The sequence below is a fragment of the Alternaria viburni genome, assembly GCF_023758015.1.
Source record: "Alternaria viburni strain BMP 2772 chromosome Unknown scaffold_12, whole genome shotgun sequence".
Lineage (NCBI taxonomy): Eukaryota > Fungi > Ascomycota > Dothideomycetes > Pleosporales > Pleosporaceae > Alternaria > Alternaria viburni.
The window spans coordinates 952,667-978,998 of NW_026055781.1; the positions used below are offsets into that span (position 1 = coordinate 952,667).

General features: G+C 53.1%; 11 protein-coding genes across 11 annotated transcripts; 6 read left to right on the forward strand and 5 right to left on the reverse strand.

The window, feature by feature from the left end:
• Nucleotides 1-731: 731 nt before the first annotated feature.
• J4E79_006350 (uncharacterized protein) lies at nt 732-2,168 on the forward strand (the record flags this gene model as incomplete). Its single annotated transcript, XM_049355221.1, has 4 exons — nt 732-829; nt 884-1,103; nt 1,162-1,368; nt 1,422-2,168. The coding sequence occupies 4 exons, from the start codon at nt 732-734 to the stop codon at nt 2,166-2,168; spliced, it is 1,272 nt and encodes a 423-aa protein (XP_049210617.1).
• Nucleotides 2,169-3,004: 836 nt separating this feature from the next.
• J4E79_006351 (uncharacterized protein) lies at nt 3,005-4,038 on the reverse strand (the record flags this gene model as incomplete). The annotated part of the gene is made up of 2 exons (XM_049355222.1): nt 3,005-3,150; nt 3,471-4,038. 2 exons carry the CDS (start codon nt 4,036-4,038, stop codon nt 3,005-3,007), a joined length of 714 nt encoding a protein of 237 aa, XP_049210618.1.
• A 2,004-nt stretch (nt 4,039-6,042) lies between these two features.
• Nucleotides 6,043-6,623, forward strand: J4E79_006352 (uncharacterized protein; the record flags this gene model as incomplete). The annotated part of the gene is made up of 2 exons (XM_049355223.1): nt 6,043-6,099; nt 6,153-6,623. 2 exons carry the CDS (start codon nt 6,043-6,045, stop codon nt 6,621-6,623), a joined length of 528 nt encoding a protein of 175 aa, XP_049210619.1.
• A 1,293-nt stretch (nt 6,624-7,916) lies between these two features.
• J4E79_006353 (uncharacterized protein) lies at nt 7,917-9,406 on the forward strand (the record flags this gene model as incomplete). Its single annotated transcript, XM_049355224.1, has 4 exons — nt 7,917-8,006; nt 8,055-8,122; nt 8,176-8,536; nt 8,585-9,406. The coding sequence occupies 4 exons, from the start codon at nt 7,917-7,919 to the stop codon at nt 9,404-9,406; spliced, it is 1,341 nt and encodes a 446-aa protein (XP_049210620.1).
• A 32-nt stretch (nt 9,407-9,438) lies between these two features.
• Nucleotides 9,439-10,065, reverse strand: J4E79_006354 (uncharacterized protein; the record flags this gene model as incomplete). Its single annotated transcript, XM_049355225.1, has 1 exon — nt 9,439-10,065. One exon carries the CDS (start codon nt 10,063-10,065, stop codon nt 9,439-9,441), a length of 627 nt encoding a protein of 208 aa, XP_049210621.1.
• Nucleotides 10,066-10,179: 114 nt separating this feature from the next.
• On the forward strand, nt 10,180-10,606 carry J4E79_006355 (uncharacterized protein; the record flags this gene model as incomplete). Its single annotated transcript, XM_049355226.1, has 3 exons — nt 10,180-10,263; nt 10,319-10,483; nt 10,541-10,606. 3 exons carry the CDS (start codon nt 10,180-10,182, stop codon nt 10,604-10,606), a joined length of 315 nt encoding a protein of 104 aa, XP_049210622.1.
• Nucleotides 10,607-10,653: 47 nt separating this feature from the next.
• On the forward strand, nt 10,654-13,040 carry J4E79_006356 (uncharacterized protein; the record flags this gene model as incomplete). Its single annotated transcript, XM_049355227.1, has 3 exons — nt 10,654-10,985; nt 11,022-11,889; nt 11,943-13,040. 3 exons carry the CDS (start codon nt 10,654-10,656, stop codon nt 13,038-13,040), a joined length of 2,298 nt encoding a protein of 765 aa, XP_049210623.1.
• Nucleotides 13,041-13,155: 115 nt separating this feature from the next.
• On the reverse strand, nt 13,156-14,883 carry J4E79_006357 (uncharacterized protein; the record flags this gene model as incomplete). Its single annotated transcript, XM_049355228.1, has 1 exon — nt 13,156-14,883. One exon carries the CDS (start codon nt 14,881-14,883, stop codon nt 13,156-13,158), a length of 1,728 nt encoding a protein of 575 aa, XP_049210624.1.
• A 1,376-nt stretch (nt 14,884-16,259) lies between these two features.
• Nucleotides 16,260-16,722, reverse strand: J4E79_006358 (uncharacterized protein; the record flags this gene model as incomplete). The annotated part of the gene is made up of 2 exons (XM_049355229.1): nt 16,260-16,313; nt 16,363-16,722. 2 exons carry the CDS (start codon nt 16,720-16,722, stop codon nt 16,260-16,262), a joined length of 414 nt encoding a protein of 137 aa, XP_049210625.1.
• A 1,397-nt stretch (nt 16,723-18,119) lies between these two features.
• On the forward strand, nt 18,120-18,813 carry J4E79_006359 (uncharacterized protein; the record flags this gene model as incomplete). Its single annotated transcript, XM_049355230.1, has 2 exons — nt 18,120-18,373; nt 18,435-18,813. 2 exons carry the CDS (start codon nt 18,120-18,122, stop codon nt 18,811-18,813), a joined length of 633 nt encoding a protein of 210 aa, XP_049210626.1.
• Nucleotides 18,814-19,684: 871 nt separating this feature from the next.
• J4E79_006360 (uncharacterized protein) lies at nt 19,685-24,672 on the reverse strand (the record flags this gene model as incomplete). The annotated part of the gene is made up of 3 exons (XM_049355231.1): nt 19,685-21,403; nt 21,453-24,494; nt 24,556-24,672. 3 exons carry the CDS (start codon nt 24,670-24,672, stop codon nt 19,685-19,687), a joined length of 4,878 nt encoding a protein of 1,625 aa, XP_049210627.1.
• Nucleotides 24,673-26,332: the final 1,660 nt, after the last annotated feature.

A 26,332-nucleotide genomic window follows, 5' to 3' on the forward strand; every position in this document is an offset into this window, starting at 1 on the left:
GCATTCTACTCGTAGTTTAACAGGGTGTTACGGGACCGGGTCTGAGGCGCCGAGGCGCATGCATCTGTGCAGGAGCTGCTCTTGACTTGGGATTGAAATACCCAGTTAATAGTGCTCAGCGCCCAGCTCATGGCAGTGAGCTTCAAGATGCTTGGTATGCTTAGCCGGGTAGACAGCCGAACAAAAGGGTTGTTGCATCACATCGCCTGTCCGAGTGACCTTCTGGCTGCGATGACGATGTCTAATGATTGCGTGGAGATTGCCCTGTAGACCTACGGGTGTGCGCGTCGCACTAAGCAGTCAATTCATCTCACACGCTGTCCGCGTCTGTGGTCGGTCATGTTCTAGCCTCCAGTGAGATGAATCTCGACATGGCATGTAGGGGACGCGCATTATCGGTATGCGAGAAAAGGCTTTGAACGCCAATTGCAGCAGTTGGGGCGTGATTTAGCATTTATTGACACATTGATTGAAAGATGGAACATAGAGTACATACGCCCAAGGGTAATTAGAAGGCTCCGCGAAAAGGGACATAAGAGACGCCTGCCGATGCACTTGCCATGATCTTGATTCAACCCTTTGTCAGTCTTCGCCCACGATACTACTGAAACCCCAAAGCCTGTACTGCTCACCATCTGGGCATGTATCACTACTTCGTCATTGCCGCGTGGCTTTACCACGTCGTTCACGCACAGCTTGTTGGTACTCAGCAAACCGAAACCCATCCAGGAATGACATGGCAGTCTTGCACCGCCAAGGGTAGCTGCACAACCAAGAACGGTAAAATTGTCATCGACGCCAATTGGCGATGGCTTCATGTCAAAGGAGGGTAATGGCATAGGCACAGTCTGTTGGGTTGACTCAGCTGCTAACACAAGACTAGCTATGACAACTGTTACACAGGTAACGAGTGGAACGCAACTGCCTGCCCAGACAATAAGGCATGTGCGGCCAACTGTGCCGTTGACGGCGCAGACTACAGTGGCACATACGGCATCACCGCGGGCAGTAACTCCCTGAAGTTGAAGTTCATTACGAAGGGTTCCTACTCCACAAACATCGGTTCTCGGACGTATCTCATGAAGGATGATACGACTTACGAGGTAAGTAACGTTCTCGTAGGTACAAACAGTGACTCAACTGATCCGTGGATTTGAACAGATGTTTAAGTTTACCGGCAACCAAGAGTTCACGTTCGATGTGGACGTGTCGAACCTGCCATGCGGATTCAATGGCGCTTTGTACTTTGTTTCAATGGATGCAGATGGCGGATTGAAGAAATTCTCGACGAACAAGGCTGGCGCCAAATACGGCACAGGGTACTGCGACGCCCAGTGCCCACGGGATTTGAAGTTCATCAACGGCGAGGTAAGTCACGCTCGGTTCCAGGAATTGGTTTTCAGCTACTCAGAATGCTGCAGGGAAATGTCGAAGGTTGGCAGCCATCCTCCAACGATGCGAATGCAGGGGTTGGGGGCCATGGTTCGTGCTGCGCAGAGATGGACATCTGGGAAGCGAACGCTGTCAGCACAGCCGTCACCCCACACTCGTGCTCCACAATCGAGCAGTCTCGTTGTGACGGCGACGGCTGCGGAGGTACCTATTCGGCCGATCGTTATGCCGGGGTTTGCGATCCTGACGGCTGTGACTTCAACAGCTACCGCATGGGTGTCAAAGACTTCTATGGCAAGGGCAAGACGGTAGACACTTCAAAGAAGTTCACCGTGGTCACACAATTTGTCGGTACCGGGGACGCTATGGAGATCAAGCGTTTCTATGTCCAGAACGGCAAGACTATTGCGCAGCCTGCATCTACTATCCCTGGCGTAGACGGGAACTCCATCACAACAAAGTTTTGCGACGAACAGAAAGCTGCGTTCCACGATACATACACGTTCAAAGACAAGGGTGGTATGGCGAACATGGCAAAGGCTCTCGCAAACGGCATGGTCCTCGTCATGAGCCTGTGGGATGACCATTACAGCAACATGCTTTGGCTTGACTCTACGTATCCCACAGACAAGAATCCAGACACGGATCTAGGTACCGGCAGGGGAGAATGCGAGACGACGAGCGGTGTGCCGGCAGACATTGAGAGCCAACATGCTGATGCCACTGTTGTCTACAGCAACATCAAGTTCGGGCCACTGAACTCGACCTTCGGTTGAGGGAGTGTAGTGGAGGGAGGGAGCTGCAGCGGAAAAGATGACCTCCAGTTCCCGAGGTCGGGAGAACGGGGGACATGAGAGCGTGGTCTAATACACATGGTTTGTCGCGTACTGAAGCGATAGTTGATCGCTTGGCAGAAGAATTCAAGGCGCGTCTGCATGCAGCTTGCAATGTGGAGCAAATTCTTCTGTGCACCCCGGCCCCCTTTGATATTTTGTTGAGGGATGACAAATCACGCGACAAGGCCCAAGCGTCATGAGCGCGCTTCTCGTCTCACTCAGCTGGGCATGGGCGACTTCGTCCAAATGTGAGCGCGCTTTGTCCGACCGTTGAACAATAACACCTACGTTGGTTGCGTCGCGCAGCCGTGCGTAGGTATTCTTCTTGCGTGTTGGCGTTGCCAAAAAACGAAACATGGACCACAGCGTGCGTGGCAACCTACAATCTTAACGACACCAAGCATGGCTCAGCAAACCTTCCCAACGTCGCCATACTCGGTATCCATGATTTACGTGGGATCAATGGCCCCGGAGGCGCAACTGAAATATCGCCAACGACACACAACGCCGAACCTTGCCTTAGACATGAACATCTCCAAGACACCGAGGCTGTGCCGCGAAAGACACTCGCTACGCTCAATGTTTGTCTCTAGGTGCGTATTCAGGCTGTATGCAACACTACGCTCGATGTAGTTGCTCAGATAGGGTCATAAGGGGATTGAATCGGAAAATGACACGGATTACGCGAAGAGCTGATCCACCGCTGCAACTGTTTCTCTGCCCTTCCTCGCCCCGAAACCCTTCTCATACCACCGGGTACTTTATCTTCTTCCAAATCAGCCAGGGGCGCTCATGTATCGATCAGAGTAGTTCTGAGGAGGGAAGAGAGCCTCTTTCAGATCCTCGACATCCACTCCTTTGTTGCCAAGGTTGCCTGCCGCGAGTGCAGCATCCACGATCAGGTCCCAGTCATCGTGATCTTCTGTGGATGATTACTAACAGTCTTGACGTATGAGCACAAGAGCCATGTTTGGACAACGTACCAAATATCACCACCAAGCAGTCCTGCTTGTTCCTATGGCTACAAACCGTCTTCCCACCAGGGATGACACGCATGTGTTGTCGGCAATAGTAGAAGTGGTTGGCACGAAAGCAGGGTATATGGAAAGAGTCTTGAGAGCATTTGACATCGTTGGTCCGCCCTTCTGGAAAAACGAATCCACTGATATGCATTAGCCACTATCACTCATTCATGAGCGCTCGCTCAGAGAGCATCTCACCAAGATCTCAAGGTGCCCTCACGTTTGTGGCGGCGGTGCTCGGACATGATATTCTCCATGACCATAGGAAGATAAGCTGCGTTGTCTTTACTACCAATGACTGGCTGCTGAGGGCGGACTGGGTTCAGTGGGGGAGCAGCGTTTTGTGCGCGTGGTGTAGCATTCGCATCCACCGACTGAACAGGGGATGGGCGACTAGAATAGCTGTTGTGTCTAGAAGAAGCCTCCCCTGATGATAAGAAGCGGGCACGATCATACCTGTCGTTACTCGTGGCGCCACCGGTATGTGCTCGTGGAGGTGTTGTGATGCGACCAGTACCGATAAGAGACTCCGAGAGAGGGAGAGGATTATCTAGGTTGGCAGTCGAACTCGAGTAACCACTGTGACTACTGCCAGGCGGTCCAGGAAAGCGATTCGTAGCAATTTGAAGCTGATGTAGGAGTTGTCGATGGCGGTTCTCAGCTTGTTGCAAACGCTGGCTTAGCCCGACAATGTGGCCATCGTGTTCTTCGCGGATGCTCTGGATTTCGTCGCCGAGTGCCTGGAGCTGTGCTTGTATTTGGCGAGGGTGCGGTAGCCGCGAGTCCATCTCGTAGGCAGGACGCGCGAGTTGAGCGAGGAAGTGGCTAAAGACGGCTGTAAAGGCTCTACGAGCTGAGTGGACGGTTCAAGGAGCGGGATAGATGAGAGCTTTACTTCAGAGGCCACATCCAGAGGTGGGAAATGTCTTGGCCAGGGAAAGTATACGTCATCTATGAGCGGTACTGCTGCTAAAACGAGACAGGCCCGGATTCAATTTCATTACGGTCAAGTATTGATACTATCAGATTAGGGTCGTACGTGATTGGAGTACTGGAAGATCTATACTCGAATGCGAAATTGTTTCCCATTTCCTAGCTACTTATGCTGGTGTAGTTGATCTTGTCTTCGTCGCTGCTTTGGGGGTACCCAGATGTGGTTCGCCGCGTTATCATATCGCTTTTCCTAACTGACAACACCGGCAGAGGCATTATCCAAATAGCATAGTGACAAAGCGTGCTTTTGGTAGCTACATGAATCTTGCATTGTCTATCTAGTACAGAATGTGGTGGTGTACATGACTACCTGGGTATGATATAAGACGCAATAAAGGCGGAGGAGCCATCAGGAAACTATTGGGCAACTATCGTATACCATACTCGGCTAGAAAGCTAGTATAGTCGCCCTCCCAGGGCTCACTGCCAGACTCTTGTGTTTCCTCGTTGTGCGCGTCTTCTCTTACGTTCATTGTCACAGTCTCTCTACCGCTCTTCACTGAGCCTGAGTCATGCTCAAAGTACTGTTGAGATGAAACCCGCCGCGGCCTATTCTGGAGGTAGCGTAGTGAGCGTTTGCAACGATTCCAAATGCTTGCTTGGTCTTCAAGACGGCCGCAAGTGACATACTGGCTAGCGTTAGAGAAACAAATGTTCTAGACTCTATCAAAACACTCAGGACATACCTCAATATTCCCGTCCCGAATTCTGCGAACAACAACAGCGCTTTCCTTCGCTGCTTCTTCGGCCCTGAAAGTCTCTAGTACCGACAGATGGCGCTTTTGCCATGGTGCCCGCCATTTGATATGACGCCAGTGCATGGTCTAGGAAGCAGTATAGACATCAAGTTGCGATCGAATCTGAGTTCTCTCTTCTTGAGGCGGAGGGAAGCTTTCGTATTCGGTGGATGAATACCAAACTTCACACTGGGACTATGTTAGTTGGGCTTCTACAGACTATACTGGATATAGCAGCACGGGTGTCGAGTCCTCTTCGCTAGTGCTAGTGACTACCTACCTAGGTAAACAACACGGACCACAATCTGAATATCATTAATAAATTGTAGTGACAATGAAATCCATCGATATTTTCTCGTGCAACTAGATCGATCATGTCGCCTCTCCCAGAACACACATTGAAGGTTCAATGAATGGCGCTACACCTTCACTGGAGCTTTGTGTTTGTCACCACAAACAGTCACAGGCTTGGCTGCTTCCTCTTAGCGAGTTGAGAGCGTGTTTCTAGTGTGTTCGCTTCCCCTTTCGCTTCTGCTCCAGCTCTTTACCATCAAATTGAAGTCGAAACACGCGTTGCAATCACTCTCGGCCATCAGCAACTAGGAAAGCATGTCGGTCCCCCCTCGCATAAATTCTACTTCCCCATCAGCGTCCTCACCGACAATTCCGCGACTGGTGGAGAACCGCAACTATACGCGTTTTGCAGACGTCGGCTTTGGCAACCGGCTGGCCGACGCGCGCAACCTCGTACACACGCGGAGGCCCTCCCTTTCTCTTCGTCCAGAACATACAACCGCTGTAGGTTCGGTTGCATCTGAAGTCGCCAACTCGATTCGGCCGGCTGCCTTGATCCCGCCCGGTGCGCCAAAGCATGGATGGGAGAAGGGATCATACCGGTCACCCTTCGACTATCACATCCCTGGCCATACCGTAGGTGGCAGAGACACGCCTCCTGGTAGATCAAATTCGCATGCCTCTTTTGCGGGGCTGTCTTCGTCTTCGCCTCTTCACAGCATAACGCCACTCTACACTTCGACGCCTCTTGCGACGCCTGCATACGAGATGAAGCCCAGACCTGAATCCGATTCACTGTGCCGTACAGTTACACCTGGTCCTGATGTAAGCTTCAATGTCCTTTTCTTGCTTGAGTTGCGCGACTGACTGCTTCCAAGGCAAGGGAACGTCTTGTTCTCATTGCCCCCCTCCGCATGATTCGCGGAGCAGGGGTCCACCTTTATGAGGATGACCGGGAAAAACTGTATCGTTTCATCGACGGTTACATGTCCGACTCGTTACACACTGTTGTCGAACGCGATGGCATCCTTCCCAATATCATTTACAAGGTCAGCATTCCCATGACAGACGCCGCTTGGGTCAGCTACAACCAAGTTCTCGCTACATTCGGGTTCGCCAATGGTGTGAATGACATGCTCATTGCGGGCTCCGACAATTTCGACAAGTACACATACATGATCGATGATGTGAGCGCAGAACACGAGCAAGGCTGGAAGGTACTAGCGAGTTCAAGTGAGAGGAACCTCGACATGGCAAGACTTTCGCAAGAGCTGGTGCAGATCTGGAAGAATACGTGGATCGAGAATGGATCTGGCTATGTCGGAGTGGTCAAGGATATTGTGCAATAACGTAAGCAAAGGTTGGGACAAAAGTAGCAGGATGGATCTACCGGGAAACGCTAGCTCGGAAGCTCCCTGGCGCCTGTGGAATATTGCTTGCTGCTCAACGATTTGATAAAAAGTCTTTACGGTATTCTTACACGGGTTTGCTCGAATGTGAAACTGAGGCGTCTGATTTGAAAACACACAATCTCCTATTTAGACGATGTGCCGTTATCTTACATGAGAGCGCAACGTGCTGGACATTCTGGAATGCATTGTACTGAGACAGTCCAAATGTATGGAATATGTCGAAGTCGTTGGCCCTTCGCAATTATCCGATCATCAAAGGTACTTGCGAATGGCTCAAATCAGGGACGTGAACGATGGTCGTCTGTTGACGTTCAATCTCTGATGTCTTGTAGAGTATCCAGGTACCTAGGTTCCCTGAAGATGCATGATCAGTAAACTTAACACAACGCTACATCATTGCTGAGGTTGCTGGGCCGTATCTGATATACGTGGAATCGCGCCCAGAAGGATGTGGTCGTGGCGCTGGCAAGCTTTCGCAAAAGGAAGCAGCGGGTCAAACTGCGGGCGAGAAGCATGAGCAAGCCCGAAGACGCTGTCGTGGGTGCGCTGCGTACGCTGCCTGCGCAGGTGCAACGTTGGTACGAGTGCAGCAAACATCTTGTCCAATGCAGAACTAGCAACGTGCCTTTTTCGACCGGTGCAAACTACCTCGGTACTGTTGCCAGGCATTCCAAGTTATACGTTGAGCATACACTCGTTAGCCCATATGTCCCATTGCTTCCAAGGTTCGGTCGCAGTATTGTGCCGACTGGATGCGGCATGCTTTCCCCTTCCAGTAGTATCTGCGCTTCGGAGGGCGGCCTGTTCCATTGCTACCGAGGCCAGTGTGTATCCATGTTGAAAGAGCCACGGACATCGGGTGATTGCCAATCCAGGCGATGCATACCAAGGCAGCGTCGTGTGCAGAGTTTACAGTATAGTACGTGCAGTACACGGGTAACGTTCGATCAAGCATAGCCTCCGGGACTAAAGCTTCCCCACAACTCGTCTATTACCCTTGTCCCGGTAGTCATACGCCACCAGAATTATTGAAACAGTCATGTCTGCTCGTGACACTATGTAGCGCAGTGCCCCTTTTCCGTCAATGAGCGACGAGCCTTTCGCGGTCGACCCAGTCGGCAGATTGTCAGGAACTTACGGGAGAATCTGCTGATGCGCCTATAAATTCCAGGCACTCTGCATAGACAATTGCTCTGGCTGGCATCTGAGACTTGATCTTACAATACCGCCATGCGACTTCTCAGACTCGTAGGCTTTGGCCTGTCCGGCTTGATCGTAAATGCGACGCTCCAGATTGTACCTGGCGCGACTTGGACAGCAGTGCGTTTCGTCGTACCCATGAGCAAATGGCAACTGACATTACACCAGACCAACACAGGCCAGCACATTCAGGCTCACGGCGCCGGCATCATCAAAGATGGCGAAAAGTGGTATTGGTAAATAGCTCTACGCGCAAGGGCGGCCTCTACCGGTGCTGATGCGCCCGCAGGATTGGCGAAGATAAAACAAACGGAACCGCTTTCACAAACATCAACTGCTATTCGTCTACGAACCTTGTCGAATGGTCTTATGAAGGCGCTCTAATCTCGCGGACTGCATCTGGCGACACAGGGCCCGATCGTGTTATTGAGAGACCAAAAGTTATGCACAACAAGCGAACGGGTAAGTATGTCCTGTGGGCTCACATTGACAGCGCCGACTATGGTGAGGCGAAGATTGGGGTCGCAATAGGCGACAGCGTTTGCGGAAAGTATTCGTATCTACGCAGCGAGCGACCACTGGGCTTCGAGAGTAGAGATTCTGGCGTGTTTGTCGATGACGACGGCAAGGGCTATCTACTGACCGAAGACGTATGACTGCCTCGTAGCACAGTAGGGACCTGTTTCTGACGAAGCCAGCGCCGCAACGGCCTACGCATCAACGCACTGTCTGATGATTATCTCAGCGTTTCCAGCAATGTCTACGTCTGGAAAGAAAAATACGAGTCTCCGGCCATGATCAAACACAAAGGCGTTTACTTCATGTTCGCCTCGCAGCTTACGGGGTGGAGCCCGAATGACAACTACTACAGCACGTCGACGTCTCTCTCGGGTCCATGGTCGTCGTGGCAAAAGTTCGCCGACTCTGGGTCCAACACGTACGCTTCTCAAACAAGCTTTGTACTGTCTGTGGGGGATGGGTACGTGTACATGGGGGACCGATGGCACAGTGAAAATCTGATGAGAAGCACATACGTATGGTTACCGGTTGAGATATCTGGAACGACGGCTAGCATGAAGAACGCTGTCAACTGGATCCTGGACCCCGGTACTGGAGCCAGCAGGGCCGGGCCCAAAGAAAACATGTACGAAGGCGAGACGGCAGAGCTTGCTAACGGAGCTATATCTCAAGCATGCTCCTCGTGCTCGGGCTCGAAGGCAATTGGGTACATTGGCGGCGTGCCCTCGGGGTCCGCCACGTTTTCCAAGGTGGAATCTTCAGCAACGACGCGCACGACTGTGAGAATCAAGCATCTCAACGGCGACAAGCAGCAAAGGTATGCAGCCATCAGTGTGAATGGGAAATCGCAGAGGGCGGCGTTCTTGCCAGACGGGGGAGGAGGCCCGGCAAGTTCAGTGGTGCATGTCAACGTAGAGCAGGGCGTCAACGAAGTCAAGGTTGGCGGGGTGGATGAGGGCTGGGGGCCGGACATTGACAGGGTGTTTGTTCCCGTGGAGTGAGGATGGGCTGATAGACTAGCAATGTATGGTGTTCAGTCCATCGACTTGCTCATGATGGCGTATTCGGCGGGGATGACCCTGTTCCTCGTGGTCCTGTCGTCGGGGCTGCACTCGTCCCTGGTGTAGCCCAGGCTGTGGTACATGCTCTTTGCGCGCGTGTTTGCGGTGAAGACGGTCAGCATCGTCTTGGGGATGTGACATGCGCGCGCCACGCTCTCGACGAACTGGACGAGGCGGGACCCGAGGCCCTGTCCTCGCAGGCGCTCGTGGAGATGGATCTCGTAGATGTAGAGGACAGGGCGGTCGTGGTGCGGGGGGTCGTCGTGGGTGAACATGAAGGAGGTGAAGCCGAGGATGGCGTCGGGGCCGCCCTGGGCCGGGCGCAGCAGCAGATACATCATGTCGGCGTCGAGCATCTCGTCGCGCTTCCTGCGCGGGTCCCAGCCCATGGCCGAAGCCGCGTAGTCGTGGCCCGACGTGGCGTGGACGAGGCCGAGGCAGGCGTCGAGCTCGCCCGGGCGGAGGTCGAGAGCGGAGGGGACCCAGTGGATGGCGACGGGGCAGGGTCGCTGGGGCGCCTCGTAGGCACTGAGGGCGGCGTCCTGGCGCAGCAGCGTCTGCACCGTCTGCATGCGCGCGAGGGCCTGGGGCGAGTGCATGGTGGTGAGGTGACGATTCCGCCGCCAGCCAGCCGCCCACCACCAACCGCCCACCGCCCACCGCCCACCGCCAACCTTGGGCACTGGGACGCGCCCTCGACACATCGCACCGCCATGCTGCGCGCCTACGCGACCGTCGCCTCCAAGCCGCCCTCCCGCCTGCGCGCACGAGGAAAAGCTCCCGTGGGCCTGGACCACGTACCTGTCCCACGACGCATCCGGCCCGGCGCCACGCCCGCTGACGGTCCTGCAGTTCATCCAGCGCCAGCGCGCCCTGGCCCTGTGGCGAGACATTGTCCGCAGCACCGCCAGCATCCCCGACGCAGGCGCACGACGAGACATGCGCCGCTTTGCACGCTCCGAGTTCGACCAACACCGCTCCGTCACTGACCTGGGCCACATTCGATATCTGATTTCAGTCCGCCGCCCCAGAACCCCCGCAGCGTGCCCTGGCCCTTTGCTAACGCCTGCCCAGCATGGAAAGACACAGTTCCAGACCATCAAGGCCACCCTCATCAACGCTGGCCTACTCTCCGAATAGCCTCTGTTCAGACACTGCTGCCCCGAATTCCCAACCCCGTCCTGGCCATGGATGCCCCGGTCGAGCAACAGTCCGTCTGCGTCGTCGGCGCTGGGCCCGCGGGTCTGGCGGCTGCACACATCTGCAGACAGCACGGCTTCGCAGTCACCGTCTACGAGGCCGCAGACCGTGTAGGCGGCATGTGGAGACATGACCGCGCGGAATTTGGCGACAAGTGCAGTCCGGAGATGCGCACCAACCTGAGCAGATACACTGTTGCCTTTTCTGATCTGGCTTGGACATCGGTACATGTAGATATCTCGAACCCTGCTGCCGATCCACTAGCTGTTCCGCCTGTCTTTCCCAAAGCGTGGCAGGTAGAATCCGTGCACAGCATGCTGTGAGACAGTTACTGACTTCGTACATGCATCTTTAGGCACGTGGGCCGCTATCTTGCGGCGTATTCAGAAACCCTTGGCTTAACCGACGACATACTCCTCGAGCACCGAGTTGTCAGCGCATCACTGCAAGAAGATCATACTTGGAGAGTGGTCAGTGCCGACGGCACCCGTCAGCTAACATGCCGTACCTTTGATCGACTCGTCGTCGCCAGCGGCTTCTTTAACAAGCCAGCCCACACCTTCAATCCCGTTCCCTCCCACCCTCTCTCAAACATCCAACACTCCTCACGATTTCGGACTCTCTCTGCCCTGACGGAAACCCCCGGCAAGATAGTCGTGATTGGAGGCGGCATCAGCGGCTCAGAGGCTGCTTCTCAGGCTGCTTCCCAGATCTCCAACGCAAAGCACTTGCCTGGTGGAGTGACACCCTCCCACGCCGACAGCAGGGTTTTCCACGTCATCAATCGTCCCTTCTACTGCCTGCCCCGCTACCTTCCACAAGACCCTCAGACCCACGACGGGCAATTCAAGCCAGCACCCAGATTCCTTCCCCTTGATCTGATTCTCTACAACCTGTCCCGTCGCGGCCATGGTGACATCTCTGCAGCTATCAGCACCGTTCCACCAGAAAAAGCAAAGAAAGGCCACGACTTCTTACGATCAAGTATAGGCTGCCATCACGCCGACGTCGGCTTCTCAGAGCTCGCGTACACGGCGACCCAGACACAACACCCTGGCTACACCGGTATAACCGACACGTATATGGAGTTTGTCAGAAGTGGCATCATTGTGCCAGTCCGGGGATGGGTTGAACACGTCGAGCAGGCAGCCAACGGTGATTGCCTAGAGATTAGTCTTGGCCAATATGAGCCCTGGTTCCATGGGCCAGGCGCAAAAGCTATGGTACTCCGCTTACTCGAGAGCCTAGGCGCATCGAAAAGGCTGACACTTTACAGGGCGAGAGCAGACTGAGTGATGTGGTCGGTATCATTGAAGCCACAGGCTACAAAGCCGACCTCGATTGGCTCGACGCCCGTGTCCAATCCCTTCTCGCTGACGGCAGCGACAACCCGAATCCGCGCATACCATATCTTCTGTCACGTGGTTCCGTCTTTTCGCAGCAAATACCTACAATTGGGTTCGTGGGTTTCTACGAAGGCCCTTACTGGGGCGTGATGGAAATGCAGGCTCGACTTCTGGCACAACGCTGGGCCAAACGAGAGCCTGAGCAGTCGGCGTCTCTCTCATCCGCCTTGTACACGTATGATGATACGAGGCATATGCAAAATGCCATGGGTCAGAGGTCCTTGCAAGTGCCGCAGTTCTGGATGGCCGACTACGTTGGACTAATGGAAGAGTTCGCACGAGAAACGGGCGTCTCACGTGACGACACCCTATTCGGTAGCCAATCGGGTCCCGCATTCCCATCGCGCTATCGACACAGAGATAGCAGTCTGCAAGCCAAGGCAGTAGTCAGCGAAGTTGCCGGAATACTCGAGGCATCCCGGGAGCATGCTCGGTTTGTTGCAGCGGCCGTGTTCACAGGCATGCAAGGTGTCTGGAAGATGACGCGCAAGATTGATTCACGTACCCAGACACCCGGTGGCACATTCGTGGGTACAGCTCACTTCCATCCGCGTCAATCTACCGATGCAGCGACCTACGCCTCCGAATACTTGTATATCGAACAAGGGACATTCACCATGGACGCTGGGCTGTCATTCCCTGCGACCCGTCGTTACGTCTATCGGTACAACGAAACAAGCGATGAGATCACCGCATGGTTTGTTGAAGACGACGAAAAAAGCGTCGGAAAGCTATTCAATACCTGGCGCTTCCACGCGCCTGATGACCAGGCTGGCGGCTGGATGGCTACGGGCTGCCATTGGTGCGATCCCGACACGTATCAGAATGACTGCGAATTCAAGTTTTGTGGTGCAAAGATCGATCGGTTCATGATCAGATACAAGGTGGACGGACCAAAGAAAGATTATCTGCATGAGAGCTGGTATCAGAGACCAAAGGTAGATGGTGGAGCAAACGAATGCGGATGAGGGCGTTGTAAAGACAGCGCAACGTTTGCAAAGGGCTATTCCATTGCGAATATATTGGGTAGGGTATCATATATAAATCGTCATATCGTACAGTTACACCTGGTCTTCAAGCCGGTCATGTGTTTAGTTGCTCAACACCTCCATCAGCGAGCGTACTGGGATGGGTAGGTGGCCCATCTCTCCCTATGCTCTCAAGGTCGGCCAGCAGCATCCTGAGATGATTCTCTCGGTTCTGGTTACTGCCCCAGGTGACCGCTTGCGAGTAGTACAGTATGTCCCACGCCTCGTCACCAATGTTTTGTAGGAACGTGGGCAACGATCGCGCTTTCTGGTACGAGCGCCAGAGTATTCGGCGGATGTCATCGTTTGCGCCGATATAGGCAAGCTCAATGGCTTTATTGAACGATTTCAGGGCGGGCGCAATGTTGAACGGTGGGGGGAGGTCGACGCGGAGGCGTTGGAGAGCGGCAACGTGCTCTGGGTCTTGGAGGGCAGCAGCCATACGCTCGCTGAGCGGCGCAGTGCGGCTGTCCGCGAGTTGGTAGGGGTCAGGCGCAGTTTCGTGGGCGATAGAAGTCAGATCGCCTTGCTGTTGCTTGTTCTCGGAAATGAGCTTTTGTATGTACATTAGCTTCTCCATCAGCTTCGGGTCTTTCATGATCTCGTCAACCTTGGCCTGGAGCTCAGCGGGAACATCTTCTTCGTCCTCCACAAGCTCTCCGGGCTGCGATGCTTTGGACTGGGCGAGCTTCTTCAGCTCTTCGGCCAATTCTTGGGGGTCCATTTCACGCTCGAACACACCCTCTTCATCTTGACCCGATGTGGAGTCTTCGCTGATCGCTGCGTCGAGTTCGGCTTCGAGCCCGGTGTCGCCACCCAACGACTTCATGACATCCCGCATCTGGTGCAGGAGCTTGTCCACGTCCTGCATGTCTTCGGGTGTCGCCATAGTCAGGTCCTCGTCTGGAGTCTCTGCTTGAGCAATGGCGTCTTCGGTCTCTCTCTGATAAGTCTGCCACTCGCGCTCCAATTCGGAGTCGGGGCGTTTACGCATAGCGGCGACCTTGTTCTGCATAGCTTCGTTGCCCTCAAGCTTGTGCATTGCCTTGTTCAGCATAGCCTGGAACACGGGATTGTCTATGTTTTCCACCTCAGGCATGTGGTCGATGCACGCTTGCAGGTCGGCCTTTGCGTCTCCGATGTCCGGGTCCTCGAGGACGTCTTGTAGTATTTCAAGTGTCGCCATCCGTAAGCCGGCGTTGAACTGCTTGCTCTCTGCCTCTGCCTTGGCAGCGCCCTGTTGTTTCAGTTGCTGGAGCTCCTCCCTCGACTTGATGCCTTTTTTGATGAGCTGGAGCTCATCCGTCAGTTCGGCGAAGTTTGGATTTGTCAGGAGGCTGTCGATGAGCCGCCGGTTCAAAGTTGCGTCGTCATGATCGGGGTTCTTCCGAGACTCTTCTATCATCAGGTACATGTCTCTGTCCTTCTTGCGGTCTTCGGGCGTGGCTATGCGCTCAATCAGGCGCTGCGGCGTGCCTTTGTCCAAGTCCTGCTCGTACCAGTTGATGACGGGCAGATCGTCGCGTTCGAGTTCGGCATCGGACAGCGGACGCATTGCCTGGTCCATTTTCGCGTCATCCTCGAAGATGGAGCGTGAGCCTCTGAGCCGGCCTAGGAGCGAGGGCTTGGATTTCGTCGTTGCATCGTGCTCCGACCCATCGGGATAGCTGGCTTTGGTGCGTTTTCCGCGTCGGAGCAGCACTGGTGGGGGGCGAGCAGAAGGACATGGTGTAGCGCGAGCTCCCAGGAAAGCGCTTGAGCGTGTACACGCGCGCGAGAGCATCGTGGCGAGCTTGGTTGAGGAGCGAGAGTGCCAAGTCGCTGTCTCAAACTTGTGACGTTGTCTTGGCACCTCCGAGAACTCCGCAATTGCTTGTCACGCCTTAATAAGAGAGCTACCCAGGCGCGCTGCGATCATCAAGGTGGACTATCCTAATGCGGTAAGGCGGCAGCTGCCCGCAGTCCTCATCATTGCGAAAGCTGTATCAATCCCTTGTCCCTGTCCTGCCACCAGAAACGTCTCTCTCCGGCACATGATGAAGACGATGAGGACCAAATGGTTGCGCCACAAACAGCTCCGCGTCAGTGGGTTAGCGTCACACGTACATAACATACACCCAACGTGTCGTTACTGAGTCAATCTAGCCAGCTAATCCAATGCAGTCACAAAAGACACACGGTGCATTTCTCGAGTTACCAGGCGAGATACGAAATATGATCTACGCCATGGCCATCTACCCAGAGCTTTCTTCGCTCGTGATCGCAAATTGCACTAAGCCGGAGCATCTCGCCGCATCTGTGCTGCATCTTTCTGCCTTCCGCGTCTGTCGCCAGATACGGGCCGAATGTCTCTCCTACATTTGCGCCAATTTCTCCCTCAAGTTCCTTGGCCTGCAGACTGCGGATCTCTTCTTTTGGTGTGCGGGACTAGCCATCTCCGAGATCAAGGCTTTTGTTCTTGTGCAGCCCTGCATTGCTCTGAAAAGCAAACAAAGCGGAGATATGTGTGAGCGCTTCCTGGCTGCGCTAGATAAGATGGACCAGTTGACCGAAGTTGTTTTGGAGGAAACCGCGAAGGTTCTGGCGTTGGAAAAGAATGAAGAGCAGAACGAGTTCACAAGAAGGGTCGAGGCTTTGAGCAAAAGAGGCGTGAAAGTCCAAGTCAGGGTGGGGAACAGATATATCATGTAGAAGGAGTGGATTTGCGACGTCTCTTTCGTGGAGAGGCTGCTAGAGAGAATAGTGCGGGGGCACACGTCTTGGAGGTGCCGTGTCCTTACCCGCCATTTCCAACAGCCTTCGGCTTCTCTTGCACACGAGGTCGCATCTATAGCACCTCATATCGCGTGTATGCTGGGCTCACGAAGCATCACTGTACTGGTATCTGTCCCCTCCAAGCCATATTTTGACAAGTCCCACGTGACCACTGTAGCATTGAGAGCATAGAGTTAGCGTGTGCCATACACGCAGAAGTAGTAGCACATGTATGCTTTCAGGCTCAAGACTTACCTTCTTTAGCTTGAAATCCCATTCTCCCGTACAAAGGCTTGCCCATCGGGGACGACTCCAAGAAGGCAGGTAGTCTCGCGCGGTCCGCTTGCTTGGTACCCCACTCAAGTAACATAGATCCTGCACCTCGGCGGTGGTAATCTGGGTGCGTTACGAGGATATGCAAAACTGCTGTCCGTCAGCAACACCTTCCGACGTAGCGCGCTGGGTACTAGCAGTAAAAGGGCTTCGTTCCCATGTACTCCCTTCTTACTCGACTCAGGAATACCATGAAGTCTAGCAAGCCCTGTCTTCCCTTGGCTTCATCATCTGGCACTGGATACATCTTGCTGGCTTCTTCCTCACTGCGCTCCCGCTCGTTGATGCGCCATTTGGCGCCTGCGATCATCTTGCCATGGGCGTCGGTATCGATGACTTTGAGATACACAACGTCAGGCTCGTCGCGCCAAGACTTGACGTGCTTTTCGATAGACTTTTGGATGTACTCGTCGGTGATGGGGTTAGGCGTGAGCAGGGAAGTGATACCACCGCCGTTGGCAAAGGCGGCGATCTGTATGGCGACGAAGGTTTCAAAGTCGGCTGCCGAGGTTATGCGGTGGACCTGAAGAGGCATGTTGCCTGTGTGTTACCAACACTTGGACTCGAGGCTGCGTCGTAGACAATTATACGAATGGACCACCACAGACCGGGATATTGCACAGTCGCTAGCACCTTCCTCTTAGGGCGAAGGCGGGGTGGTCTACGGCCAACGCGCAACACCAAAGAGGCACTGCCGCCCTTTATTTCGCCTTGCTACCAGCGTTCAGCCTTTTTCAACACGTCCAAAATGGAGACATGTTGCACGGGCCTGATCAGCGCAGACTCACAGCAGTGGCCAAGGATGTTGGGCCATGATCTGTCGGCCCACAGCTACTTCGACATCGCCCTTCCCCGAGTCCTTGGCCGCCTGGCTGACTGCAAGACTCCACCAAGCTTTTGCGGACCGCGGCATCTTCGCGACGATATATGCGCACCATGTTGTTTCCATCGCCGGCATGTTGTGCTACCGTAGGCTTGGAACGTTGCTTGGCCTGGACTCTGGAACGCACGACGATTCGAGGTGTGGAGGCATGGAACGGGTTTCTGAAACAGCCACAGCATGTGACGCGATGCGACAACTCCCAGAGTCATGAGACATGGTTTTGGCCGAACACCAGGTTGCCGATGACGTTGTGAGATGTCGAGAACTCTGATTCAGCTCAGACATACTTATGTGGGATGCGATTGGCCCTTCACATTGTCCAAGCGCAAAGTCGGGAGCCTTGAGCGCAATCCAGAGGGCAGTTGACGACAAGTCACGCGAACGGCAGAGCACCAGACTCAGGGACAGGAGACACCGCCACAAATCTCATGGCAGCTTCACCATATGAAGCTCGTCGCCTCGATCGTTCCTGCTGCCCATGCACATCGCTCGTCCACCTCGGCAACAGCTGTCGCAGACCTGGCCAGGTGCGTGGGGACAACGGCTACTGGCATGTAGCTCTAGCCCCAACCCCGTTCCCGACGAGCTTGAACCGACATGGAAGGGCTCATAGAATATGTCGCACGACACTCTTGACTGCCAGTATGCGTGCTACATGCGGTCTGGCATGACGTTTGATGTGTCTTTGGAAAACAAGTGAAAACATGACAGGTGAGTATACTACATGTTCAAACTCATAAAAAGCGGTGGTTAAATGAACAGCGTTAACCATGGCATCTTGCTACATGATACTATAAAGGGGCTTGTCGCATGCTTCTTGTGGTGAACAGCAGTCCATACATTCCATATCTTCTCTTCCAATACCCGTACTTGTTTTATCCATATTCGCATAATACTTTGTAATACCCTAATATCCTTTCCTTGACGGAACAAAGCGAGACGACTCTATCATTATGAAATTCCTTATTTTTTTCCTACCGTCAGTCACACTTGCCGCCCTCGCCTCAATCTCACAAAATGATGTGAAGAGCGGCGGCGGCTGCAAGCCCATGACTGTCCTCTTTGCCCGCGGAACGACTGAGTTGGGCAATATGGGTTCAATTGCTGGACCACCTTTTGCCATCGCTCTTGGCGCGATGATGGGAGGTGCTGGTAACGTCGCTGTTCAGGGCATCCAGTACCCAGCAGATGTGCCTGGTTTTCTTGTTGGTGGAGACAAAGGAGGCAGCCAGCTCATGGCACAGATGGTCGGACAGGTTCGGGCCCAATGCCCGGACACTACACTAGTAATGGCAGGCTACTCGTAAGTAACACACTGCCCTCAATATCTTTCACATGATTCGCAAGTCTAACAAGAGATCTAGACAAGGTGGTCAGCTTGTCCACAATGCTGCTGATATGCTTAGTGCCGAGGACTCGGCATTTGTGTCTAGCGCAGTCATATTCGGTGACCCAAACAACGGCAAACCGGTCGGCAAAGTCGCAGCAGCAAACACTAAAATCATCTGCGCACCTGGCGACCTCATCTGTGCAGGCCAGCCTATCATCTTGGCACCTCACCTGTCGTATGGTGCTAACGCGGCTCAGGCCGCGCGATTTGTTATGAGCAACATGGCAGCTGGTGGTGCGGCGGCTGGAGCGGCAGCAGGAGCAGGAGCAGGAGCTGCTGCTGCTGCTGCTGCCAAGGGGGCTACTAAGGGGGCTGCCACTCGCGCGGTGCAAGCAAAGTACTTCATCTCTTAGACCCCAGTGTCGGTGTGTAGACTCTTCTTCACGTGATGCGCTATATATCTATATCTCCTCTATTGTAGTAGCTGCAGGCCAGCCTACATTACGTTGTCTACATAATTATAAGTAAATAAATCTTCAAATCCGTTTCAGAGTTCCCCTGCCCCAGAGTCACCACACATGTGCGTCTTCCTCGATATATCTGGAGCGCTCATTCGCAACCTGGGTTGGACTTGACTATGTGTGTAGAGCCGTCTGATGAACACGCATACGAAATGCAACGCTTGTCGACCGGGGTCGCTTGAACAAACGGTCAAGACATGAAGTCTACTCAATGATCTTCGATATCTTGGAGAGCTGGCTGCATCTGAGAGAAAAGGAAGAGCAGTTAATCCCGTAGCAGCACCTCAGTACCGAGAAGATTGCAATATACACCGAGACACTGTTCGACAGCAGTAAGAGCTATGACTCAAATGAGAGGCATGATGAATTTTATTGGGAAGAAGTACATCGACCAGATAGTGAGTGATACAATATGGGCTGTTGAGTGAGCAGGTGCGCGACGCTACAAAGAAGTGCTGAGGATTACCGAGAACTCACGGCGAAGTCGGGTTATCTTAACACCAGCATCCCATAGACTCCACTAGTCGATTCTGAGAATTTGGGAAAAGACGTGTGAGGACTGCGGAACGTGCCCAACAAGCTTCAAGGCGAAAATATTAGGGCTCGACTATTACAAAGTGGGATAACTAGACAAGCTATATACAGAAGCTAAATGCTGTGGTATCATACAACGTCAAGGCTCAGGGAGAAGTTTCCCAATCACTCATTATCCTGACTGCTCGTTGCTTGCCTGGCAGATTGTCTCTGCGACAGTGTTTACACTCTAAGCAGGCAGCAAGCCACAGCATATGAAGCGACCCCATCCATTCCTCTTTGTACCCTTTGGATTCTTTCCACTCGTCTCTTCCTCCTCCTCGCCAACAACACGGAGGAACACCTCGTCCAAGGTGGTAGGCGAAACCGAGTAGTATTCCAAGCCTAGCTCTTGGCGATTAGATTCTAGCAACTGGATGAGGCCGGGAATGCCGCCTAGATCAGATGCTGAAGCAGCTGAGGACGAAGTGTTGATTTGATGAACCTCTGCTTCGGTGACCTTGCCATCTTGAGCATTGTCAAGATGCGCGGGCGATGCAGTCGATTCGGGGGAAGCAGCCTTTAGTACTTTGAATCGGAGTTGTCCGTGGCCTCCACCTCGCGAACCCCACTTGTCGAGCTGAACACCGGGAATCTTGCTCTGAACCCATTGCTTTACGGCTTCCATCTCTTTTTCTGTGGTTTCGGGTGCAGATTTGAGCACAAGCTGTACGACCCAAGCATCGCCATACTGCTGCCCTAGATCACTGACTGTCCCCAGCGCAAGCATTTTGCGCTTCATGATACCGACGCGGGTGGCGAGCTTGTCCGCTTCTTCCATGGAATGAGTGGTGATCAACAAGGCACGCCCAGGTGCCGCTACACCGAGCAGTGTGCGCCACATGACTCTCTTCGCAGCTGCATCCATACCCGAGGACGGTTCGTCCAACAGTAAAACAGACGGATTGCCCATCAATGCAATGCCCAGACTGAGCTTCCGCTTGTTACCACCCGAGAGTTTGGACGCGAGACGGTCGTGAAAGCGCCCCAAACTGGTAGCCTGGAGGATCGCATCAACACTGGTCTTTGGGTCGGGGACGCCGCGAGCGCGAGCGTAGAAGTACAGATGCTCCGTTACTGTCATTGAATCCATGGCATCGAATTGCGGACACACACCGAGATGACCTCGTGCGGCTGCACGCTTGCTGATGATTGAGATGTCTTCGATCAGAACGTCACCACCTCCGTTGATGTGTGTCGTAGGATGAATGTCTCCACGGATGAGCGAGATAGTCGAGGACTTTCCAGCACCATTGGGACCAAGAAGAGCGAAAACCTGGCCTTGGGGGATGCCAAAGGTGATGTCGTTCACAGCGTGATTGGAGCCAAACGTTTTGTGTAAATGCAGCGCACGTAGGCTGTCTTTGCTCTGCTCAGCGCGTGTTATTTCGGCAGCGACAGCAGGAGGGATGGTATCCACGTTCTCTTCCGAGTGCTGCTGACGGCTTTTTTCTCGGTTGAGAAACGCGGGTCGGTAACCCGAGTCCCACCACACGAGAGCGGTGAAAAGCAATATGATTTGTACAATGAGATACAAAATGGGTCCTCCGTACACTGTCAAAGCGCCAGGATAGCTGGGAATTTGATTGCCATCGCATAGTACGCTGAAAGAGTTGAGAGAAAGCAGTTGCGTCCTCAGTAGGCTTGCTGAGGGCGAGATCAACGAGACAGTCCAGTGGAAGTACTGAATGTAGGAGTCAATGGCGTATGCGGGTGCGTAAGTCAGTATGGCCATGTAACCGATAAAGTATATCAGGTAGAGCGACACCATGCCTCCAGCAGCGAAGGCAAATGCCGCCAGTTGCGACGTGACGACAATGGAGATTAGGTAAGCAAAGAGCGTCGCACACAGGCCGTAGAGAAAGAACACCACGAAGAGGTACCCTGGTGCATACCACGCATCGGAAGCCTGTAGCAACGTTAGCACTGCAGATTTGTATGTGCCAATAGGAACTTACTGCAGCAAAGATCCCTGTAGTGACGGCAGAGATCACAAGCACGAACAGGAAATCAAACGCCGTGTATGCCAGCCACAGTGGCACAGCCCGGATACCGTTGCTGTAGTGCAGCGCTCGGACATTCCTAAGCCGCTCTTGTGTCGGATATAGAGCAAATAGCGCTGGGTAGACACACATGGCCAGGCCAAAATACAAGATCAGCTGTAGCGTGTCGCCCATATTAGGAGCAAATGGCACGGCGAATTGCTGGTACTGTGTGGAGATGGTGATGTTTGTCAAGATGTTGTCGAGAGTATTCAGTGTGATGAGGCCACCGATGACACCGCCATTAGCAAGGTAAGCCATGAGTGGCGGGCCGTTATCATTTAGGAAGAAGCCACCGGGTGTGATGTTGCGGAAACGCGTGTTGACGTAGTCGTTGAATTCATCGAGTGTGTCCACGAGGTGAAAACTGTCCTCGGAGACTCCTGTTCGTTGAATGATGGTGTCGATAGCAGGACCGACGGTACTTGCCGGACCGATGGGGATGAGAGGGACATCGTCTACGTTGGAAAGCGAGAATATGGTAGGGTCGTTAGCGCTGGCTCCAGGATCGCATCCCACAGCCTCGTAATCCTTTAGGAACAGTGTGACTAGTCCCGCCGCCACAATCGGAAGGAGTAAAGCGAATATGTAGGGCCAAAAGTTGCGTTTGACAATGGTGATACGCTTCTGTACGAGTATGAGTATCTGCCTGAGTAGACTAGTGCCACGACCTTTGCTCATTTCTAGCGTCTTATCGGTGTCAGAGTGATCTGAAGGTACGTCTCGATCCTTGTCCGACGTTGGGGTTCCAGCTTGCCCACCGTGGTCAGCGTCCATTAGGTTGTACTCCTTGACTTCCTCAGCATTGGCCAGGAAGACATCCTCCAATGTCGGGCCAACAATGTCGTAGTTCTTGACGTCATGATGTCTCAGAATATCAACGAATTTGGTGGCGGGCAGTGCGTTCTCGAATTGGTACTGTAGCATGCCTTCGGAAGGTGCCGGTTTCTTGATGGCATCCACTGGGGGCTTGACAGGAGCGTCTTTCGGATACGTAACGTGGTATCCAGCGCCGACTTCATGTTTGAGCTGAACCGAAGTACCCTTGGTTTTGAGGATACCGCGGGAAAGGATGGCAACGTAGTCGGCAAGGACATCTGCCTCGTCGAGAAAATGTGTCGTGAGCAAGAAGGTGCGGTCACCCCGCTCAGCGAGTAAAATCTCCCAGATCTTCCTTCGCGAGAGTGGATCCAATCCGGACGACACCTCATCGACGCAGCAGACTTTTGAACCGCCGGTGAACATCATGGCCAGCTGAAGCTTGCGCTTTTGACCCCCAGAAAGTGTGCAGGACTGTGCTCTGATCTTGTGCCCCAGATCGCAAGCGCGTATCAGGTTTTCGATGGTATCTTTGGTATCGTAGGTGCCGGTTGACTTTAACTGGTTAAAGATACGAACGTGTTCGTAAACAGTCAGCTCATCCCACATGACATTTTTCTGGGGGCACAGTCCAAGGCCTCCGGTGCCATCAATCTCGATCGCTCCACTAGTGATGGAGTTGAGACCCGCGATGGCGTCCAGCGTCGTGGACTTGCCACTACCATTGGCACCAAGCAAAACCATAATCTGGCCTTTGCGCGCCTTCATGCTGAAGTCTTGCACGGCGACGACTATTTCCGGTGGCTTGACGCCGAACTTGGTAAGGACGTTGCTGCGAAACCAACTGGGAGTCCAGTGCTTACAAAAGTTTGTCAGGATGATGTTGTGATCCGGCGAAGACGTTGTAGTCTTCCGGTCGGCCGAAACGGTGCCGTAGAGCCAGCGCTCAACAAGAGCGCCCAGAACAGGGTACACAAAAGTCTGTATAATGGCAAATATGCAGAAGACGATGCCGGGAGTAGTCCAGATGTGGTCCTGGTAGTCGGGCGCGGCTTGGACGAGGTTCATTCCAACGAGCTGTCGCTCAAAACGGGCCACGCAAATAATGAAGAAGACGTAGTTGATGGACGGAAAGAGCAGGCTCAGAACGTATACAGCAGCTGTGCTGAAAGGTCCAGCGACTTGGGCGATGATGGCCAGGAGGATCGGGACGATGACGATGGTGATACCAGATAGTTGGGCTTTGCGGAAGAAAGCTGCGCCGAAGATGGAGAAGCTGGTCAAGGACAGGCCAGCAAGGATGTGGAAGATGATCAATATGGCAGGGTTGGAGGTTTGGAAAGCCAGAGCCCAAAGGATGGCGCCCATAATGACCCAGCCCGGGAAGTAGATGATGTCGAAAGCAATGTGCATGGACAGAAGACGGGCAAACTGCGTGTGCCATGGCTTTTTGGCGGGCGACATGGCTTCGACCAGCTGGGATATGCCGCGTTCTCTCTCCTCGGCCATTTGCCCCGTGAGCTGATAGGTGACGCCGCACACGCCAATGTACAGAGCCACGCCCATGATGTTGATGAGTGCGCCCATGTACAGGGTCCTGATGCGATCGTCGTATTCTTGCTGCGTACGCTCTGTGTACGGGTACTCGTCGGTGGCGGGGATGGCAGCAGAGCCCTCGACGGAGGCGATGGCCTGGTCGATGGCGCGCTGAAAGGGCAGAATGTAGATCTGGACATCGTTGTCGTCCTGGCCCACGTAGATTTCCTCTCCCAGCGCTCCGTCGGATCGGATGGTGTAGTTCCAGCTCTCGCCCTGGCCTTGGCTCGGACTGGAAAGGAAGGACACTGCACCATAGCATGTGCTGGCGCCCCGCAGCGAGCTCTCGCACGTCGAAAGCAGTTGAACATCCTGCTGAATAGTCACGGCATGCAGGCCAGCGTCGCGGACCTGGGTGGATAGCTGTGCAATGACGTCTTGAATGTCGCCACCAGTGTGTCCGTTGTTGACGAAGACGACCTTGTCACGGCCGCCTTGGGCAGCACCGAGGGCGTCGGGAAAGGAGCGGATGAGAGACGGCTCACCGATGCCGTACTCTGACGGCGGGACAAAGAAGTTTTTCGCATAAGATATGAAGAACATCTGCGGCAGAGCCCTGGTTAGCCATTGTTGTGCGGAGGGGGGCGACAAGGCGTCGACATACAAAGATAATGGGAGCCCAGAATGCGCGGACACTCGTGAAGAACCAGTGGCGCACGAAGACGACGAGCAGCGTCTTCTTGGTGAGGATCCATGTCTGGCTCACGATTGCGCCCGCCATGGTGGCTTTGTAGTCTTGGGGCGGCGTCGTCTCGAGATGGGGTCGCAGTCGCTACAAGGCCGCGCGTGGAAGCATCCTGCTTCTCTTGGGAGAGTGGAAGGGCGCAGAGAGCGTCTTGAAGCATGGATGGCGAAGAGACGACGCCAATGCCGCGCCCCGTACCCAGCGTATACGGAACGACGCCGAGCAGACGACGTCTTGTCCGACGTCTTGGACCCGCGCCAGCCCTCCAGGGCCGTCGCCATGATCCACATGGGGCGCCAAGCTTGGAAAGTGCCAACACGCTGCGTGCCTGCCCAGCGGCCCGGCTTACCTCAGCCTGCTCCCGTAGCTGGGTCCATGTCTACCACAGTTGGCAAGACTCTCGCCCGGCACTGCCTGAGCACGCTGTTCGAACGCGGCTCGGCGACTGCATCCGCCCAGACAGCGCCCAGTCATGACAAGCCTCGCGTGCACATCCTGGCATCGCTGCGCCTCCTGTCCTGTCTGCCGTCGCGTCATCGATTGTGTGTGCGACGCGGTAGGGCCATCGTGCCATGACCTGCCCCAGACGGGCCGACGTGTGCCGACAGCGTGGTTTACAGTGCACCGTCGCCGCAACCTCACCTCATGCTAGGAGAACATTGAAGACTAAACCAAATGTCAGCATCAAGTCTGGGTCCGTTGAATATTCACTCACGCCCTTTGCGTCTTGATATGCTTGTCCGCTCGGCTTCGTGTGCCCCAGTCACGCACGCAGCTCTTCTCCAGGTTCCCGAGGTCTGGTAGGGACCTATCGCTCATCTGGGATAGTCACGTGATGGGGTGGTATCGGCCACCCTGGACGAAGCTATGACGGGGGGTTCGTGGCTGCCGAGGCCGTGGCACGCGTCGGCGCGGCGGAGGTTATTCATCCTAGTTAAATAGTTATTTGTCCTAGTTAATTCTATATTTAGAGCGCTAAAAAGGCTCTATACTATTCTAAGTCTCTACCTTTCTATATATACTTACTTTATATAAATTTTATATATTTTATTATATAAAAGATATACGTAAGAGTTAGTTTTATAATTCTACTACGTTAAAACTTAATTTTTTAAGTATTCTTAGTATTATATATTAGAGTAGCTAAGGCTACTAAGTTTTCTAAGAAAGATATTATATTTTAGTAATATTTTTAGGCACTTTAAAGCCTAAAGTATCTAATCTACTCTAATACTATAGTCTTAACTATAACTTCTAAATATAGCTATATCTTTCTAAAAATTAGAAATATTTATTATATAAGTATAGAGTAGCTATAGTTAAATTTTAAAAAAATTTAGTTATAGTATTATTATATTATAAAAGATTTAGTGTAAATTATATTATAATCTTCTCTTTAAAATATAAAAAGTAGACCTACTTTAGCTTTTTTACCTCTAAGTACTTTAATATACTTAGTATATTAGTATAATATATTAGAGGCTTATTATAGGTATATAGGTAAATAGTTTATAAGTTTTAAAACTAAATTTAGCTAAAGAATACTAAAAATATATATTACTTTAGTAGAAATAACTTAAATTTAAAGTAAATTTAAATAAAAAAGAAGATATTTATAATTAGAGAATTTACTATTAATTATATATAATTAAATTAAGTACTTTAATACTTTAAAGTAATATTTAAATATAAAATA